Source organism: Pseudochaenichthys georgianus, chromosome 16 (assembly GCF_902827115.2).
Source record: "Pseudochaenichthys georgianus chromosome 16, fPseGeo1.2, whole genome shotgun sequence".
Classification (NCBI taxonomy): Eukaryota; Metazoa; Chordata; class Actinopteri; order Perciformes; family Channichthyidae; genus Pseudochaenichthys; species Pseudochaenichthys georgianus.
Window position 1 is genome coordinate 40378243 of NC_047518.2, and position 17646 is coordinate 40395888.

A 17646-nucleotide genomic window follows, 5' to 3' on the forward strand; every position below is an offset into this window, starting at 1 on the left:
CCTGAAGGGTGAGAAAGTGGCGCGTGACACTCTGATGACTGACATTGAGTGAGACGACTCACTGACAGGGAGAGAAAACAGTTTGAGAATAGGAAAACAAAGACAAGAGGACGGCGGAAATGTCATAATCGCTTGTTTATTCTTAGTATTCCTTTAGACATGAAATAAAGAAACAACAAATATTTTCTTTACAAAACATCTGTGTGTGAAGTGTTGTGCAAAAAGGGAGTACAGAGAGATGTCACACCACACACACATTCTCACACACACACATACGCACACACCAAGGCCAGAACAGCAGAAGTAAACAGAGAAGGTCAGGGCAGAGATGACTCACATAGTGCAAGAAGTGGTAGTAAAACTAGTAGTGATCTATTAGTTATTAGCGGGTAAAACACCAGAATCTCCAATAACCCACCAGACTGAGCCTTCTTTGAGATGCTGGTAAACGGCTCGGCACGCTTAAAGCGAGCTACCCGCTGCAGTGGAAACGCGCCATAAAAGGCTTGTCCGTCCCGCCTCTCTCACAACGCTACTCACTCTGACTGGAGTGGCTTGGTATTACAATCACTGACAATAATACTGTACAGTAGCGGTGGTGCATGGGAATGCTTTTACGTCAGTCTCTCGTCAAACGCTCACCACAACCAAACCCTGTTGGTTACCCACACAAAGCCTTCAGTGATCACTCACTAACTCCTTGCCGTGCCACAGACTTGAATAATGCCATTTGAAACACCACTCACTTACAGAGCGCCACCAGCACTCATTATGCTACTTATATTAATCTGGAAAATCACTTTCATAGTTTGTATACATTATAGATATCTCCAAAGCATATCACAGGCCAGCCACGTGTTGTTCAGTCGGGCGTGTGAACATGTTTCGTGAATACCCTACGTTTCAAGAAAAAGGTGCCATTAGGAGTGTCGGCAAATGACAAGAGGCACTAAACAAAACAAGATTCACTCAAATATCTCAAAGTTACGATATCTTTTACAATATTCTGTGGCTTTACACACATTCACACTTAAACACAGCACTTGGTTTCTTCATGTTGCGGGACGATTTAAAGGGAAATGGAAACACTTTTCAAACTGCTTTCCATGCGACAATATTCCCATTAGGAAATGTATTTATCTAGTCTATTTCCAATGTAAACGATCGAGATACGCAAATTTACTTTTTGAAATACGTGCCTAATGACCATGGGCGCTTCCATTGCTCCGGGACTTTTCCAGTGACGTCACTGATTGGGTACGGCTTCCTGGGCCAAAGCTCAATAACAAACAACATGGCGTGCAATGCACCAGTAGTTTACATTACAAGAAAACGGTCGTCGTCAGGAGTTTATTGTATTGCCCCAGGCTGCACACATGGATTTTATACAAAGAAGGAAGAAGTACATTTCCATAGGCTGCCACTAAAGGATGAGAAGCTGCTCAAAGTCCAGTCTGGATGCCTGGTTCAATACAAAACATTGGATTTGAAGCCAGGATCTGTTCCCACAATATTCGATTTCTCAACGTATGCAGTCGGGAACACCGACCGTCCCAGCACGTCGGCCGCGCAAGACAATGACAGTGTCAACAAACGTGAAGTTCGAGCCACCAAACGAGTTGCTTCAGCTGCCGAGAGAGAGGTAAATATTGCAGCACTACCAGATTACTAGCTCACACATGTATTTACTGACACAGTGTGACCTTATTAATTAACGCAATCGCGTCCAAACTAAATGGTAGCTATTATTATGACGCACAATAGAGAATTGGGGGTGTTCTATAGCTCAACTAATTAAACTGGCATACACACGCTCATCTGTCGAAAACAGCCCTAAAAAGGCTAGTATTGCTATTGATGGATGGTATTGCAGGACCCAGAGCGCACAGAGCGGACAGCAGATAACGGAATTGCAGTTGTATTGCTTATAGATTATCAGAACATTTCAAAGGGGACACAGCCCCATTGGATATTAACCTATGGATTAACTACATCATCGTTTTTATCGTTGTAATGCCATTGAAGACCAGTTTAGACCAGACAATGAGGAAGGTAAGCCGTTAGCCTGGCGTATGTTAGTACCTAGCGCCACTTGTTTTGATGTACGTTTTTGTGGATAACCTCGCGAGTTTGTATCTTTCAGTGTTGAGGTGGGCACCGTTAGATTCTGTGTCTCCTTGCGATCATAAACGATGTGCGGCTAGGATAAGTAATAAGGGAGCTAGGAGTGATTTTCGGTGCAGTAATAGGTTAGCATTTTCGCTCGGGGCTAATTCAGAGGCTCACTGTTAGCATTGTGTTTTTTTTATTTTTTTATTCCGGATCGTATGCCACTCTATTCGACCGAATCGGTTCATAAGCATAGGCCATGGGATGCCTGGTAACTGTAGATGCTTCCACATCAATGTCATCTCCCGACGAATAGTCAAATTCATCGTTCAAAACGTCGATCTCATTGCAAAATTCCTCCATCGCTGCCATATCTGCTACGTTGTGTTGACTTCTGGTGGAGCGAAAACACAGCCAGTGACGTCACCATTTGGGACTCCCCTAATGGCGGCGGCCTGGTCCCGGAATTCCCCACCCGGCCGGCGGATAATTAATTTTCTTTTGGCGAGTAATATCATATACAATAAATATTACGATCAATATCCATTGTAAAATGAATAAACTACCGGAATATTATAACTGTAATTGGTGTTTCCTTTCCCCTTTAAGCAGGCACATGAATACCTCACTCGACAACACACACGGAGAAGCTCAAATAAAGTACAGTCGGGTCACTCGGTACACGCTGGCTAGATTCAGCACGCACAATAAACCACTCGTAAATCATTCACACGTGTGCGTCATAGGCAACAACACAGAAACCCCAAACACACAATGATGGCAACATTGAAACGTCACTCCTCTGGACACACACACACACACACTTTAGGACGAGAAAAGCCTGTTTTTCATGTCGTGGGCATGCTGCAGCTTTAGGTGATGGAGGTTAAACATTTGAATACAACATGTAAATACTGTGAAGGATGCTGCGAGTACGGTCAGGTTGGCGATAACAGCAGATCTCAAAAGATCTAATATACTCTTTAATGGATTTTTTACAATATTTGGTTCTTAAATTAGTTCAAGATGTTAGTGAATATTAGTGAAGATAGATTATAGTACTGTGAGCGTATATATTTTATATTCTGGATTTAATTTGAGTGAGAAATGTTAAATTCTTCTTTATTATTCAGTATAATACAACAACCATTCTATACACTAGAAACATTCAGCCTGTAGGGGGTTACACCGGCGTACACATGCAATATTTACAAGGCTGGAATGTGTGTGTGTGTGTGTGTGTGTGTGTGTGTGTGTGTGTGTGTGTGTGTGTGTGTGTGTGTGTGTGTGTGTGTGTGTGTGTGTGTGTGTGTGTGTGTGTAGACAATTGTTAGTATTGCCAATATAAGTTTGTGTTTCTTTTACAGATCCAGGCTAGACTTGAGGCCTATCCAGAGTTTGTGTAAAACATCTGACTATCTGATGAACATCGAGGCCCCTTCATTGTTTTTGTTTATTATATTTGTTGATCTTAGTATCAAATCTGACATCTAAACCTCCCTCATCATATGGTTCTTTAAAATGCTAAAGTGTCGCATTATATTAATTGAACTGTAAGAAAAATCTATTATTTAGGAAAGCTACCAAGAAATGTTCCCACATCTCACTAACTGAATTTCATGGCTGTCATTTTGTGCTTAATTGAAGTTTTTATAGATTTCCGTGCAATGAACCTGGACTTTCCATTGGTTGGTTAAAATATGAGGCAGAGACATGCATTTTGTAACACTAAAATGTATCTGCACACCTCCCTCGGTTCAGCTACATTTGATCTGTGTTAAACAGCCACACAAATGATGCTGTGGCTTCCATACATGCGTCATTGAAGTGTTCTGACCTATTGAAGAAACAGGAACTACTGCAAGTCACTGCCAACACAACCAAATACTTCAGAGGAAATATCTAGAAAGAACCAATAAGTCTTAATCAAATCTCTGTCAAAAGCTGTGTACTTTAAGAGACACCGCAACATAATTTTCTGCTCTTACTTCCGGTAACATGTATCAATGTAGATTGCGAAAAAACTCATCAGCAATATTTCTTTCCAGATATCACAATAATCAAGATAATCCAGACACCTTGTTACGATCAGTTTAATGTAGAAACAACTGTATTACTGCCAAGTTACACCCGCTCACGTGCAAAAGGAGGTGGATGCACGCTTCCCTTTGTAGCAGGTGTACTTTAGTAGAAAGAAACTTCGAAAGAAACATTGCTGTTGTGTTTTTAATTTTGTTGGCACACTTGCGCACCACAAGCCAAGTAGCCTATATGTTTCATTATATTTAAGAGAAGGGCAGACATCTCTACGGCAGGTATCTCCAACACTTGGCACCACACACCAGAACGATTTAGATTATTGAACAGCAACACAGATAACAGAGCAAATAAGCCTTCTGTGTTTTTGGGTGATCTGTCCCTTTAAGTAAGTAATGCTCCGCGACGGAAAGGAGAAAAGGGATAAAAAAAAGAAGGGGAAGGGTCAGGGAAGAATGACTTAATTAGTAGACATGAAGAAGGGAAGGTTGATACAAAAAAAAGAAGGAACAAGCTAGCACGTGCTAACTTTTTGACCTCACCAGACGCTTTCATTCAGGGTTTTACCTTGGAAACACAGCGGGAACATGGTGTTCCTATTAAGTGCTCGAGTTGCTGCTGTTATAAGCTTGCTATTAAACTGAAGGAATAATGGGACTTGTATCGAGCCGCGGGGAAATCCAGATCAAAGGTAGCAAAGTGGTTGATCCGGACTTTAGGGATCAGTCGGCAAAACACATTTTAATCAGCGGAGATATCCATTGGGAGACTGAATATCAATATCAGAGGCTATAAATAGTAAAGTTAGTATTATTAGTGTGGTGAAGTTACGCAAAACTAATTGTTGTCCTATATGTGATCATGTATTGCAGATGTTTCAGAGGCTTTATCTCTGCTACAGTATGTACAGCGTGTGATCAAAGCGCTTTAATTTTTTTATTTTGATGACGTCCAATCTAAAAAAAATCTGAGTGGCTGTAAGTTTCATGCATTTTATCCACATGCTGATAGAGGAACAAGCATTTTAGATTGGAAACAGTTAGGTCTGACAATATACTTCCAGTATATTTTTGTTTTAATGTAATGTTGTAAACCTCTCTGGCTACCTCAGTATGTTAGAAAAACCTTATGTGGAGTTTTATTTGTAAACTCTGCAAAGGAGTTAATTTGCAGTCTGACAGTTCTAATATAAAGTTACCAAAAAACTGATTTTAACAACAAGCCACATCTGTTACTGTATATGTATACGTTGTTATGAATCAAAAAGTCTCACAGGCTATGTGTTAGTTTGTGAGTTAGATACCGTTATCAAAGTAATATTGTGTTCAGGTGTTAGACATGTTGGACCGAAGTCTTCGCTCCAGTTTCAGTGGTTTCTTCATTATTTGGTGGGGGGTGTTCGATTGTCAGTGGTGGTAGATTGAGAATATCTGTGGGGCTTCCCTTGGTGTTTTGCAGGGGCACTTCTCAGGTGGTGGTGGTGGTGGTTGTATCCTCAGCCGCGGCGCCATCTTTGCTGGCCTCCATTGCAGCGCCACTAGATTTCGGCTCGACTTCAGGGGTTTTCGGGGGAGCTGCTTTTGGAGCCTCGATGATATCAATGTGATCCGGGCTGGGTTTGGAGTCTGGCTCAGGCGTACCGTTGGTGATGGGCTCGGGTGTGGTGGGCTTAGAGGGCTCAGGAGTTGGAGTCAGGGCACTTTTACTTTCAGCCGTTGGAGTCAGGGCACTTTTACGTTCAGCCGTTGGAGTCAGGGCACTTTTACTTTCAGGGGTAGGAGTCAGGGCACTTTTACTTTCAGGGGTAGGAGTCAGGGCACTTTTACTCTCAGCCGTTGGAGTCAGGGCACTTTTCCTTTCAGGGGTAGGAGTCAGGGCACTTTTACTTTCAGAGGTAGGAGTCAGGGCACTTTTACTTTCAGGGGTAGGAGTCAGGGCACTTTTATTTTCAGAGGTAGGAGTCAGGGCACTTTTACTTTCAGCCGTTGGAGTCAGGGCACTTTTACTTTCAGGGGTAGGAGTCAGGGAACTTTTATTTTCAGAGGTAGGAGTCAGGGCACTTTTACTTTCAGGGGTAGGAGTCAGGGCACTTTTACTTTCAGGGGTAGGAGTCAGGGCACTTTTACTTTCAGGGGTAGGAGTCAGGGCACTTTTACTTTCAGCCGTTGGAGTCAGGGCACTTTTACTGTCAGGGGTAGGAGTCAGGGCACTTTTACGTTCAGCCGTTGGAGTCAGGGCACTTTTACTGTCAGGGGTAGGAGTCAGAGCACTTTTACTTTCAGGTAATGGAGAGGGGGCTTTCGGAGCAGGTGATTTGGGCTCTGGGCTCGGGGTGGGTGCAGGTTTTGGATCGGCTGGACTCAGACTAAACTTGGGCTCAGGGGTTGAAGCTGGGCTGAGCTTAACATCTGCAGGTTTGGGCACCTCTAGCTTAATCTCAACTGGTGGATCCGGGGTTTTCGTGGGCTCGGGGGTTTTCGTAGGCTCAGGTGTTGGAGGGGCTTTAGTTTTAACTACTGGACTTGATTTGACTTCCACAGCAGGAGGAGTGCTTGGCTTGGACTCTGCAGCAGCAGCGGGCGGGGGGCTTGGTGGGGCTTCAGAGTCGAGGTTATGATCGGCGGCATCAGTGTCAGTGTCCAGAGGGAGGGCGGTGTTAAACCCAACGCCAGAGTCACTGGTGTCGAGGTTACCGATCCCAACCTCTTTAGAGGAAACCTCCAGACCCTGAGATTAAAACAGACAACAAGGTAAGGCAGGTTTATTTGGATCGCCTCCCCTTCAACAACAAGGCACTTCAAAGGGCTTCACAGAAGACATACAAAGATGTTAGGACAAGGTCAATCAGACACAAAGGGATATAAATAGATACATAAATAAAATGGTTTAATAAGAGGAGAAATGATTGAAACAGGTCCCAGCTCAGCTACAGTGCAGTGCAAGAAAGAGTCCAAAATGAAATGTAATTATAGGAAGAGGCAAACAGAAACTTTAGAAGGAGTTTTAAAAGAACGGAGATCTGGAGCACGTCTCTGATCTTCTGGGAGTTTGCTCCAGATACTGCCCACTGTTTTATTATAGTCAGGGCGGTAAGCAGGCCAGTCCCAGAAGACCTGAGAGGTTTTGGATGGTTCATAACATAGCAGCAGATCCAAAACTCTATTTGGGCTCTAAACCATTCATTGCTTCAACCAACAGGAGTAGATATAAAATGAATTCTTCACTGCAAAGATCTGAGACCTGGACTGATGCGATCCGCTCTGGTGAAGTGAGAGGGGACTCTAGCAGCAGCGCTCTGAATAAACTGCAGCCGTCTGGACGCAGGAAATAGTTTAGTCAATTCAGACATTATTAAAACCTCTCAAAGACTTAAGAAAGAAATGTTAAATATCCTTACTTTGATATCCACCTCAGTGCTCTGGGACTTCTCCGTGTTGTCGGCCTGGGAGTGCTTGGAGTCTTCGCTGAGTTTGGTGATGTTCTTGACCACCTGAGAAAAGGCACACGGACAAGAGTAGTCATGTAATGATATCAGAGTAGAGTCGTTGTGTAACTCCGGCACAACAATCTTATCTTATGTTGTAGAGGTGGTGGACACCAAGTACATTAAAGTCAAGTACTGTATTGAAAGCAGAGAGCATACTGGCCTCTCCAGGTCATGTTCTCGCAGATCAATTTGATCTGTTGCCATCAGGGCGTAGATACGATCTACCTGCTCTTAAGACAAATCGCTTTTCAAAATCATTCATCCCCTCTGCGCTCAAACTTTTAAATTCTTGATAGGCTTTTTAACTTGATTATTTATTTATTATTGTCATGCTATTAACTATTTATGGTGTAAACTGGAATGATCCACATCCAGGCTCCCGGGTGTATCCGTGTGCTTTCTTCCTGTATGTTCCTGCCTGTGTCCATGACGTAAGCTGCTCATAACTAATTGCCCCTTGCGGGATCAATAAAGTTGTTGATTGATTGATTAAGAAAGTACATTTCTAAGGTACTGCTACTGTGCTTGAGTATTAGCATTTTACTACATTAAGTACTTTTTACTTCACTACATGTATTTAAAGATTCAGATTTACATTCTTAATACAAAACAAAATCAACAAATAATGGATTATTGTTTAATTAAATGAAAGACTAAATATTATTGATCGTGTAGTGAATTTCAAAAGACGTATTTATAGTTAAAAAAGAAAATAAGCTCTATCTTCACCAGCTGCAACATTAAAGTGACGAACACACTAATGGTTTAATCATTTTATATAAAAAACAAAAAGATTGGTGCAATTCTAGAAGGGTCTGTTGTGCAGAACATATATTTATACTGTTGGTACTTTAAAGGGGCCTTGTTATGCTAATTCTCATGTTCCATATTTGAATTCGCAAGTGTTACTTAGTGATGTCATTATGTCATAGAAGTAAACAAAGGAGTCCAATGGAGGTGTTTCAGGCATGTGGGAGAGACACTTGAGGATTTGAGCCTTTGCAGACCAATATAACACACTACAGGAAGGCCAGAAGTCTTAAAAGCAAAATAAATCCTCTTTAACAAACAATTAGATTGCAGGATTTTACTTTTAGCAGATGATATGTTATGGTCGTGCTTCCTGGACTTAAGTAATTTAAGATGTCTGTAGTTCATCCACCACGGCAGGATAATCATCATCAACATGACCCTCATATATGTCAATGTCATTAGGAAAAGCGCTTTAAAAATCCAATGTATTATGATTATATGTACGGCTGTGGCTCAGTGGATAGTGCTGGACTTCGAATCAGGGGATAGCAAGTTCAAACCCCACTGCAGTCAGCATGTCGTTGTGTCTCTGGGCAAGACACATTGCTCCTGTGGGGATTGTCCACAGTACTGAATGTATGTTAGTCACTTTGGATAAAAGCGTCTAACAAGTGGCATGTAATGTAATGTAATGTAATGTAATGTGTGCATGTGCCCCCCCACCTGTCTGAAGGCCTCTCCCTCGTCCTCCCCTGATTTCTGGGCGATCTTCTCCAGGGCCGCTCCCCTCTGCCCCCTCTTCTTCACTTTGTACAGGCAGGACAGCAGACACACCAGCAGAAGGAAAGCCAGGAAGCCCAACATGGCAATGATGGCCACGTACAGCGACTCCAGTCTGTAGGCTGTGTGGAGGCAACGTGGGAAAAGGTGGAAGAGCTAATAATTCATCTGACATTTCATTGATGAATTCAAATTCCAGTTTTCAGCCACAAAACATCCATCCTTCAGCCGCTCACACCAATATTAAAGGTCCCCTATTATACTGTTTTTCATCCATATGTTACAGGTCTCAGATATATACAGAACATGTCTCTGAAGTGCTCCAAACCCCAAACAGGTCATTGCAGCATTACCCATAATCCCCTCTGTTTCAGCCCTGTTTCCAAAGTGCTGATTCTCTGTCTGTTACTTCAGATGAAAATAAGGAGCCCCTCCCCACGCCCCTCTGATGCCCCTTTCACACCAGCGCCTTTTCAGCTCCGGCTCGGAGCTAGAGCCTGAAAAGCGCCGGGTTTTCCAGTTCACACCGGAGCGGCGCCGGCTCTTAGCTCCGGAATCCGCTTCATTTCCAGCTCCAAAAAATTGTCGGTCCAGAGGCAAGAGCTTTGGAGCTAAGAGGTGACGTCGCTTACGTCTCTCTTACGTCGAGGCGTGCAGGAAACTAAACCCACCTCCCATGGGTCGACTGTCATGCCTGCCTACAAGCAGTAGTGCCTATAAACACACTTTATAAAGTCAGGCAGCACTAACCAGGCTTCGTGTGATTCTGTTTGTGCCTTACTTTGACCATCCGTTCACTGTTATCGATCATTGTGGAGAGAGGCAGACGTGTTGTTTTGTATTATTGCAGCTATCGGATGCAAGTAGTCAGTTTAGCTTCGGTTGCTATGCCAACATCACCCGTTTTATACCAGAGAAACTTTCATAACAGCGTTGTGATACCAAACAGTGTCAATTCAGACTGACACACATTCACTTAGGCTAAGGGAACTGGGGATATGCATCAGCTGCTTGTGTGAGTCGGACAGTGAATACTTTAGAGCGGCCGCTGCAGTGCGAGCTAACCGGGAGCTAACGGGAGAATAAACTCCTGTGGAAGAGCAGCTCTGCAGCGGTCGGTAAATGCTGCAGAAACACATTAATAAACAATGAACCACGGCACTCTGGAGCAAAGTATAAGGTTGGAGAAGTCGTTATTCAATTTATTCTGGCTTCGTGTGATTAAAAGCAACACGATCATCGACCCGACGCAGTTGTTGTTGTTGTTGTTGTTGTGAGCTGCCGTTGGGGGGCAAATCAGCGATGTAAACGGTGACATCATGACGCAGCAAGGGCAGCTCTGGGGCGCCAGTGGGCGGTGTGCACAGAGCGGGAGCTGAAAAGGGAAACCGGAGCTGAACCAGAAAAGCTCCCGCTCGGAGCTAGAAACTGAAAAGCGCTGGTGTGAAAGCCGCATGAGTGCTTGTCTCATATGATTTCCAGAACATCGCAGGGCACGAAACCTCTTTTCTTTCCACTCGCCACTCTGATGAAGCCGCTGTGAGAGACATTTGGTTACAAAGAACTCAATGGTGCTCTAGGAGGAGATTCAGGTGATGGGGGGGGGGGGGGGGGGGTTACCTTGGTTGCTGATTGGCTAATGGTTACACAAGACAACACATCGTCATGACATCACAAAGTGGCCAAAATCTGATCAGCTCATTTTCAGACAGGTTTTTATAGAAATTGATCAAAAAGAGAGAGAATCTTTGTTCCTGAAACTTTCAGAGTCTCTTTCCACAGAGGGGACACATGTTGATGTAGAAGAGACATGAAGAAGAGGGGACACATGTTGATGTAGAAGAGACATGAAGAAGAGGGGACACATGTTGATGTAGAAGAGACATGAAGAAGAGGGGACACATGTTGATGTAGAAGAGACATGAAGAAGAGGGGACACATGTTGATGTAGGGAGACATGAAGAAGAGGGGACACATGTTGATGTAGAAGAGACATGAAGAAGAGGGGACACATGTTGATGTAGAAGAGACATGAAGAAGAGGGGACACATGTTGATGTGGAAGAGACATGAAGAAGAGGGGACACATGTTGATGTAGAAGAGACATGAAGAAGAGGGGACACATGTTGATGTAGAAGAGACATGGAGAAGAGGGGACACATGTTGATGTAGAAGAGACATGAAGAAGAGGGGACACATGTTGATGTAGAAGAGACATGAAGAAGAGGGGACACATGTTGATGTAGAAGAGACATGAAGAAGAGGGGACACATGTTGATGTAGAAGAGACATGAAGAAGAGGGGACACATGTTGATGTAGAAGAGACATGAAGAAGAGGGGACACATGTTGATGTAGAAGAGACATGAAGAAGAGGGGACACATGTTGATGTAGAAGAGACATGAAGAAGAGGGGACACATGTTGATGTAGAAGAGACATGAAGAAGAGGGGACACATGTTGATGTAGAAGAGACATGAAGAAGAGGGGACACATGTTGATGTAGAAGAGACATGAAGAAGAGGGGACACATGTTGATGTAGAGAGACATGAAGAAGAGGGGACACATGTTGATGTAGAAGAGACATGAAGAAGAGGGGACACATGTTGATGTAGAAGAGACATGAAGAAGAGGGGACACATGTTGATGTAGAAGAGACATGAAGAAGAGGGGACACATGTTGATGTAGAAGAGACATGAAGAAGAGGGGACACATGTTGATGTAGAAGAGACATGAAGAAGAGGGGACACATGTTGATGTAGAAGAGACATGAAGAAGAGGGGACACATGTTGATGTAGAAGAGACATGAAGAAGAGGGGACACATGTTGATGTAGAAGAGACATGAAGAAGAGGGGACACATGTTGATGTAGAAGAGACATGAAGAAGAGGGGACACATGTTGATGTAGAAGAGACATGAAGAAGAGGGGACACATGTTGATGTAGAAGAGACATGAAGAAGAGGGGACACATGTTGATGTAGAAGAGACATGAAGAAGAGGGGACACATGTTGATGTAGAAGAGACATGAAGAAGAGGGGACACATGTTGATGTAGAAGAGACATGAAGAAGAGGGGACACATGTTGATGTAGAAGAGACATGAAGAAGAGGGGACACATGTTGATGTAGAAGAGACATGAAGAAGAGGGGACACATGTTGATGTAGAAGAGACATGAAGAAGAGGGGACACATGTTGATGTAGAAGAGACATGAAGAAGAGGGGACACATGTTGATGTAGAAGAGACATGAAGAAGAGGGGACACATGTAGAGACATGAAGAAGAGGGGACACATGTTGATGTAGAAGAGACATGAAGAAGAGGGGACACATGTTGATGTAGAAGAGACATGAAGAAGAGGGGACACATGTTGATGTAGAAGAGACATGAGAAGAGGGGACACATGTTGATGTAGAAGAGACATGAAGAAGAGGGGACACATGTTGATGTAGAAGAGACATGAAGAAGAGGGGACACATGTTGATGTAGAAGAGACATGAAGAAGAGGGGACACATGTTGATGTAGAAGAGACATGAAGAAGAGGGGACACATGTTGATGTAGAAGAGACATGAGAAGAGGGGACACATGTTGATGTAGAAGAGACATGAAGAAGAGGGGACACATGTTGATGTAGAAGAGACATGAAGAAGAGGGGACACATGTTGATGTAGAAGAGACATGAAGAAGAGGGGACACATGTTGATGTAGAAGAGACATGAGAAGAGGGGACACATGTTGATGTAGAAGAGACATGAAGAAGAGGGGACACATGTTGATGTAGAAGAGACATGAAGAAGAGGGGACACATGTTGATGTAGAAGAGACATGAGAAGAGGGGACACATGTTGATGTAGAAGAGACATGAAGAAGAGGGGACACATGTTGATGTAGAAGAGACATGAAGAAGAGGGGACACATGTTGATGTAGAAGAGACATGAGAAGAGGGGACACATGTTGATGTAGAAGAGACATGAGAAGAGGGGACACATGTTGATGTAGAAGAGACATGAAGAAGAGGGGACACATGTTGATGTAGAAGAGACATGAAGAAGAGGGGACACATGTTGATGTAGAAGAGACATGGAGAAGAGGGGACACATGTTGATGTAGAAGAGACATGAAGAAGAGGGGACACATGTTGATGTAGAAGAGACATGAAGAAGAGGGGACACATGTTGATGTAGAAGAGACATGAGAAGAGGGGACACATGTTGATGTAGAAGAGACATGAAGAAGAGGGGACACATGTTGATGTAGAAGAGACATGAGAAGAGGGGACACATGTTGATGTAGAAGAGACATGAGAAGAGGGGACACATGTTGATGTAGAAGAGACATGAAGAAGAGGGGACACATGTTGATGTAGAAGAGACATGAGAAGAGGGGACACATGTTGATGTAGAAGAGACATGAAGAAGAGGGGACACATGTTGATGTAGAAGAGGCATGAGAAGAGGGGACACATGTTGATGTAGAAGAGACATGAGAAGAGGGGAGACATGTTGATGTAGAAGAGACATGGAGAAGAGGGGACACATGTTGATGTAGAAGAGACATGGAGAAGAGGGGACACATGTTGATGTAGAAGAGACATGGAGAAGAGGGGACACATGTTGGTGTAGAAGAGACATGAAGAAGAGGGGACACATGTTGGTGTAGAAGAGACATGAAGAAGAGGGGACACATGTTGATGTAGAAGAGACATGAAGAAGAGGGGACACATGTTGATGTAGAAGAGACATGAAGAAGAGGGGACACATGTTGGTGTAGAAGAGACATGAAGAAGAGGGGACACATGTTGATGTAGAAGAGACATGAAGAAGAGGGGACACATGTTGATGTAGAAGAGACATGAAGAAGAGGGGACACATGTTGATGTAGAAGAGACATGGAGAAGTGGGGACAAATGATGATGTAGAAGAGACATGAAGAAGAGGGGACACATGTTGATGTAGAAGAGACATGAAGAAGAGGGGACACATGTTGATGTAGAAGAGACATGGAGAAGAGGGGACACATGTTGATGTAGAAGAGACATGTAAGTTTACTGCTTGGCTCAGATCCACCAACGTCAGCAAGGTCTCACCTCTACTCACTCCCCGAAGGACCAGGTTCAATGAACTGCCGTTTCTATTCAGACAACTCTCTTTAATCTGTTTCAGGGATCCCGAAGGATTTTGATATCAGTAAATGAGGTGTGGTCCTACCTAGTGTGTGTGGCAGGGTGCAGTCTTACCTTTGAAGCAGGAGAGGGGTGCACAGATTTTCTTTTAGTTGTCCCAGTCCAAAAGGTGAGATCAGTTTATTTGAAGAAAAATAGGTCCAAACTAATACAAGGTTTTTACCTTTTAACACATTATAAATCATACGAAACATATGCTGGGGTTATATTTTTAACTAAAACCTTAATTCATATTTCTCCCATTTAACTAGAATTATTAGTCCTAAGGTCCTGTACGTAATAATCACGCATACCAGGTAGGTCTAACTAAAAGTATTAGTCCTAAAGTCCTGTACGTACGTAGTAAATTCGCATTCCAGGCAGATCTAACCAGCATAATTAAATCTAAGATCCCATCAAATCATTCCACTCAGCATCCAAAGAAATTCACTCAGCATTTCAACCAAGAAATTAAGAGATATTTACCAAGTTTGAGAGAACCTTACCGAGAGCTATTACCCCAGCTCTGAGGGCCAGAGCCTACCGGGAGAGAGTATACCAGGGGTTTCCCCCTCTCTCCCTGACGAAATCCAAAAAAGCCAGTCTCTTTATGCTCAGAAAACCGGATAAAACACCTCCTCTATACCCAACCAACATTCTATTGGCTCTGGCATAAGACACACCTTCCCATGTTTGTGAAAAAAAAAAAACATGACTAGACATATTCTATGGCTCTGACATAACCACCTTTTTGAGGCCTCAATGTGTTTCTGCTTAAGTCCGGAGCCCCCCTCCCTGCTGTGAGAGGAGAGGGAAGAACCTGCCTACTCTCTTATCAGAGAGTAAGGCATACATCATTATAGGCCTTACACTCAACTTAACAAACCACTTTGTTTTGTTTATGCTGTAAATATAGAAAAACCTAAAATATGAAGCATATTGTGGGTTATACAAGAATATAATTGATTATATTTGATTATAACTAACTTTCGTTTTAAGTATTCAATATACTCTCAACATGATGTAGAAGAGACATGAAGAAGAGGGGACACATGTTGATGAAGAAGAGACATGGAGAAGAGAGGACACATGTTGATGTAGAAGAGACATGAACAAGTGGATTTTGCATGATAGGTGACCTTTAAGATCTAACATTATTTAGCTAATCTTTCAATCATTCCTTATCAGCCACATCCCAGTCCTTACGCAGTAGTCCCAGGTGGGTGGTGGACACGGTGAAGCCCAGTATGTCGGTCACTTTGAACTCGCCCACATCAGTAGCTTTCACCTGATCCAGAAAAATCCAAGAACCATCCATATAGAGACGCTCCTCGAAACCCAGATCTGCTTGGGCCTAGAAGAGACACATTTATACATTCAACATCAAAAACTGAAAAGATACAGATGACATTAATAAATGATGCAATAGAGAAAATACCGTAAAACAACCATCCTTATTGTTTGTAAAAGACTAAAATGTAGAAGTTAACTTGATATCATGAGTAAAAAAGGTGAGTCCTACTGGATTAAATGTCCTTTACCAGATGAACCACCAAAAAAGTGAAATATTGGCTTGACATCGACAAATTGTGGGACTTAAAGGTGGGGTAGGTAATTTTGGAGAAACCAGCTCGAGTGCGCTAGAATTTGAAAATACACAGCCGGAACAAATCTGCCACTTCCTGACAGAGCCCCTCCCCCAACACACGTGACCAATGAAGGCACGAGATACGTTTGTGCACAGATGATTGGTCGTGCTTTTTACAGCGCCACAGCTTCCACAGATGACATTTTTTTATGGATTTGTTGTCAAAGCCCTTCAGATATTCATTGCTATCGGGATGTTAAGAGCATTCCATGGAATATAACAACAAGTGTATCTCGAGCCGGTTTCTGAAACTTACCTACCCCACCTTTAACTTGAGTAAAAAAGCGAGTCATACTGGATTAAATGTCCATTACTAGCTTTTGTTTGGCATAAAACAGCTGCTGCTAAATTATTAAATTATTCACAGGTTATAGCTTTAAAAAAAGTGAAATATTGGCTTGACAAATTGTGGGACTTAAGCGTCATATAAAGAATAGAATCCAGTTTCCCACAGGATTATTTGGCTTAGGTTGAAAGCCAAAAAATATAAATTCAGTTAATAATGTAATCCTAAACAATACAAATCTCATAAAATATAAGGATTTTGCAGTGTGAACGAGTGTCTATGGTGTGTCTACGGGCGGCTGTGGCTCAGTGGAGAGAGTGCTGGTCTTCTCAGGGGGTACCAGGTTCGAGTCCTACTGCAGTCAGCATGAATGTATGTAAATCGCTTTGGATAAAAGCGTCTAACAAGTGACATGTAATGTGTTAATCCCTAAGGTTTCATAAAATACACAACTTGTTTTCAAACACATAGAGGATTTCTATTGTAAATCACATTTAACCTACAGTCATATCAACTCTGTTATGTTCCTACTTTAAAAGTTATTTTCACATCAGTTCTCCATCCCTGACGTTAAATACAGGGACTAAAGTAATCACAACAGCAATGGGACTAAAATGAATAAAATGGCTTCGGTTACACTCGTGAATTCTCCCTTGTCCAGCAGCAGATGGGGTGTGTGGTCGGAGTCCGAGGTGTAGTACAGGTGCACCAAGGAGCTGTTGAGTATCAGGTGGATCTTCAGAGTTTTACCGCGGTGCAGCTTTACAAAGTTCTGATGCTCTGCGACACAGAGAGACAGAGAAGGGAGGACGTAGGATAAGTACATCGCAGCGCTGTTTACATGAATCATCTCAAATGCATTAGCCTGCTGGAGTCCATTAACGTTAGGGTCTTTAAAAAGCCATTACGGCAGACAGAGGGAGCGTAATAACTAGAGATGAAACAACAACAACATCCTGATGGAAGGTGGGGACCGTTTAAAACAGGTCAAGCGTGGAAGAAAACAAAAGATATACGATCAGTCTTCATTTGCACTTTTACCTTTGACATTGAGACACACTTTCCTCTGGATCACACCTTCAGCATCCCTGATGGTGTAGCTGCCCTCGTCGGCCCCGGAGACCGCGCTGAGCGAGGCGTGGCGCTCGCTGACGCTGATGCGCCCCTGGTATCCGTCCCTGGACATCCCGGTGTTGGTCAGCAGCATCAGAGCAGGTCTGAGGAGGAGAAAGTCAGCAGGGTGAACTTTCCTTAACCTTTCTCATTCAAAGAAGACATTCTGCTCATGTTCTGGTTCATATTTTGTGACATGTCTCCATGCTTTAATGTTCAAAAAGGGCTTTATTTTTCTCATACTGCCTCTTTTCACCCTCTGTCT

The 17646-nt window shown here is 43.1% G+C and overlaps 1 protein-coding gene across 1 annotated transcript in view; it reads right to left on the bottom strand.

Annotated features, from left to right (window-relative positions):
• Nucleotides 1-120: 120 nt before the first annotated feature.
• The window catches only part of LOC117461570 (uncharacterized), a 27129-nt gene continuing 9603 nt past the window's right edge, over nt 121-17646 (bottom strand). Inside the window, exons 6-11 of the mRNA XM_034103497.2 lie at nt 17310-17485; nt 16906-17048; nt 15541-15688; nt 9110-9288; nt 7544-7636; nt 121-6873 (exon numbers count right to left, since the gene is read on the bottom strand). Of these exons, the coding sequence (XP_033959388.1) occupies nt 5614-6873; nt 7544-7636; nt 9110-9288; nt 15541-15688; nt 16906-17048; nt 17310-17485 (1999 nt within the window). The 3' untranslated portion in view covers nt 121-5613. The remainder of the gene's footprint in view (nt 6874-7543; nt 7637-9109; nt 9289-15540; nt 15689-16905; nt 17049-17309; nt 17486-17646) is intronic.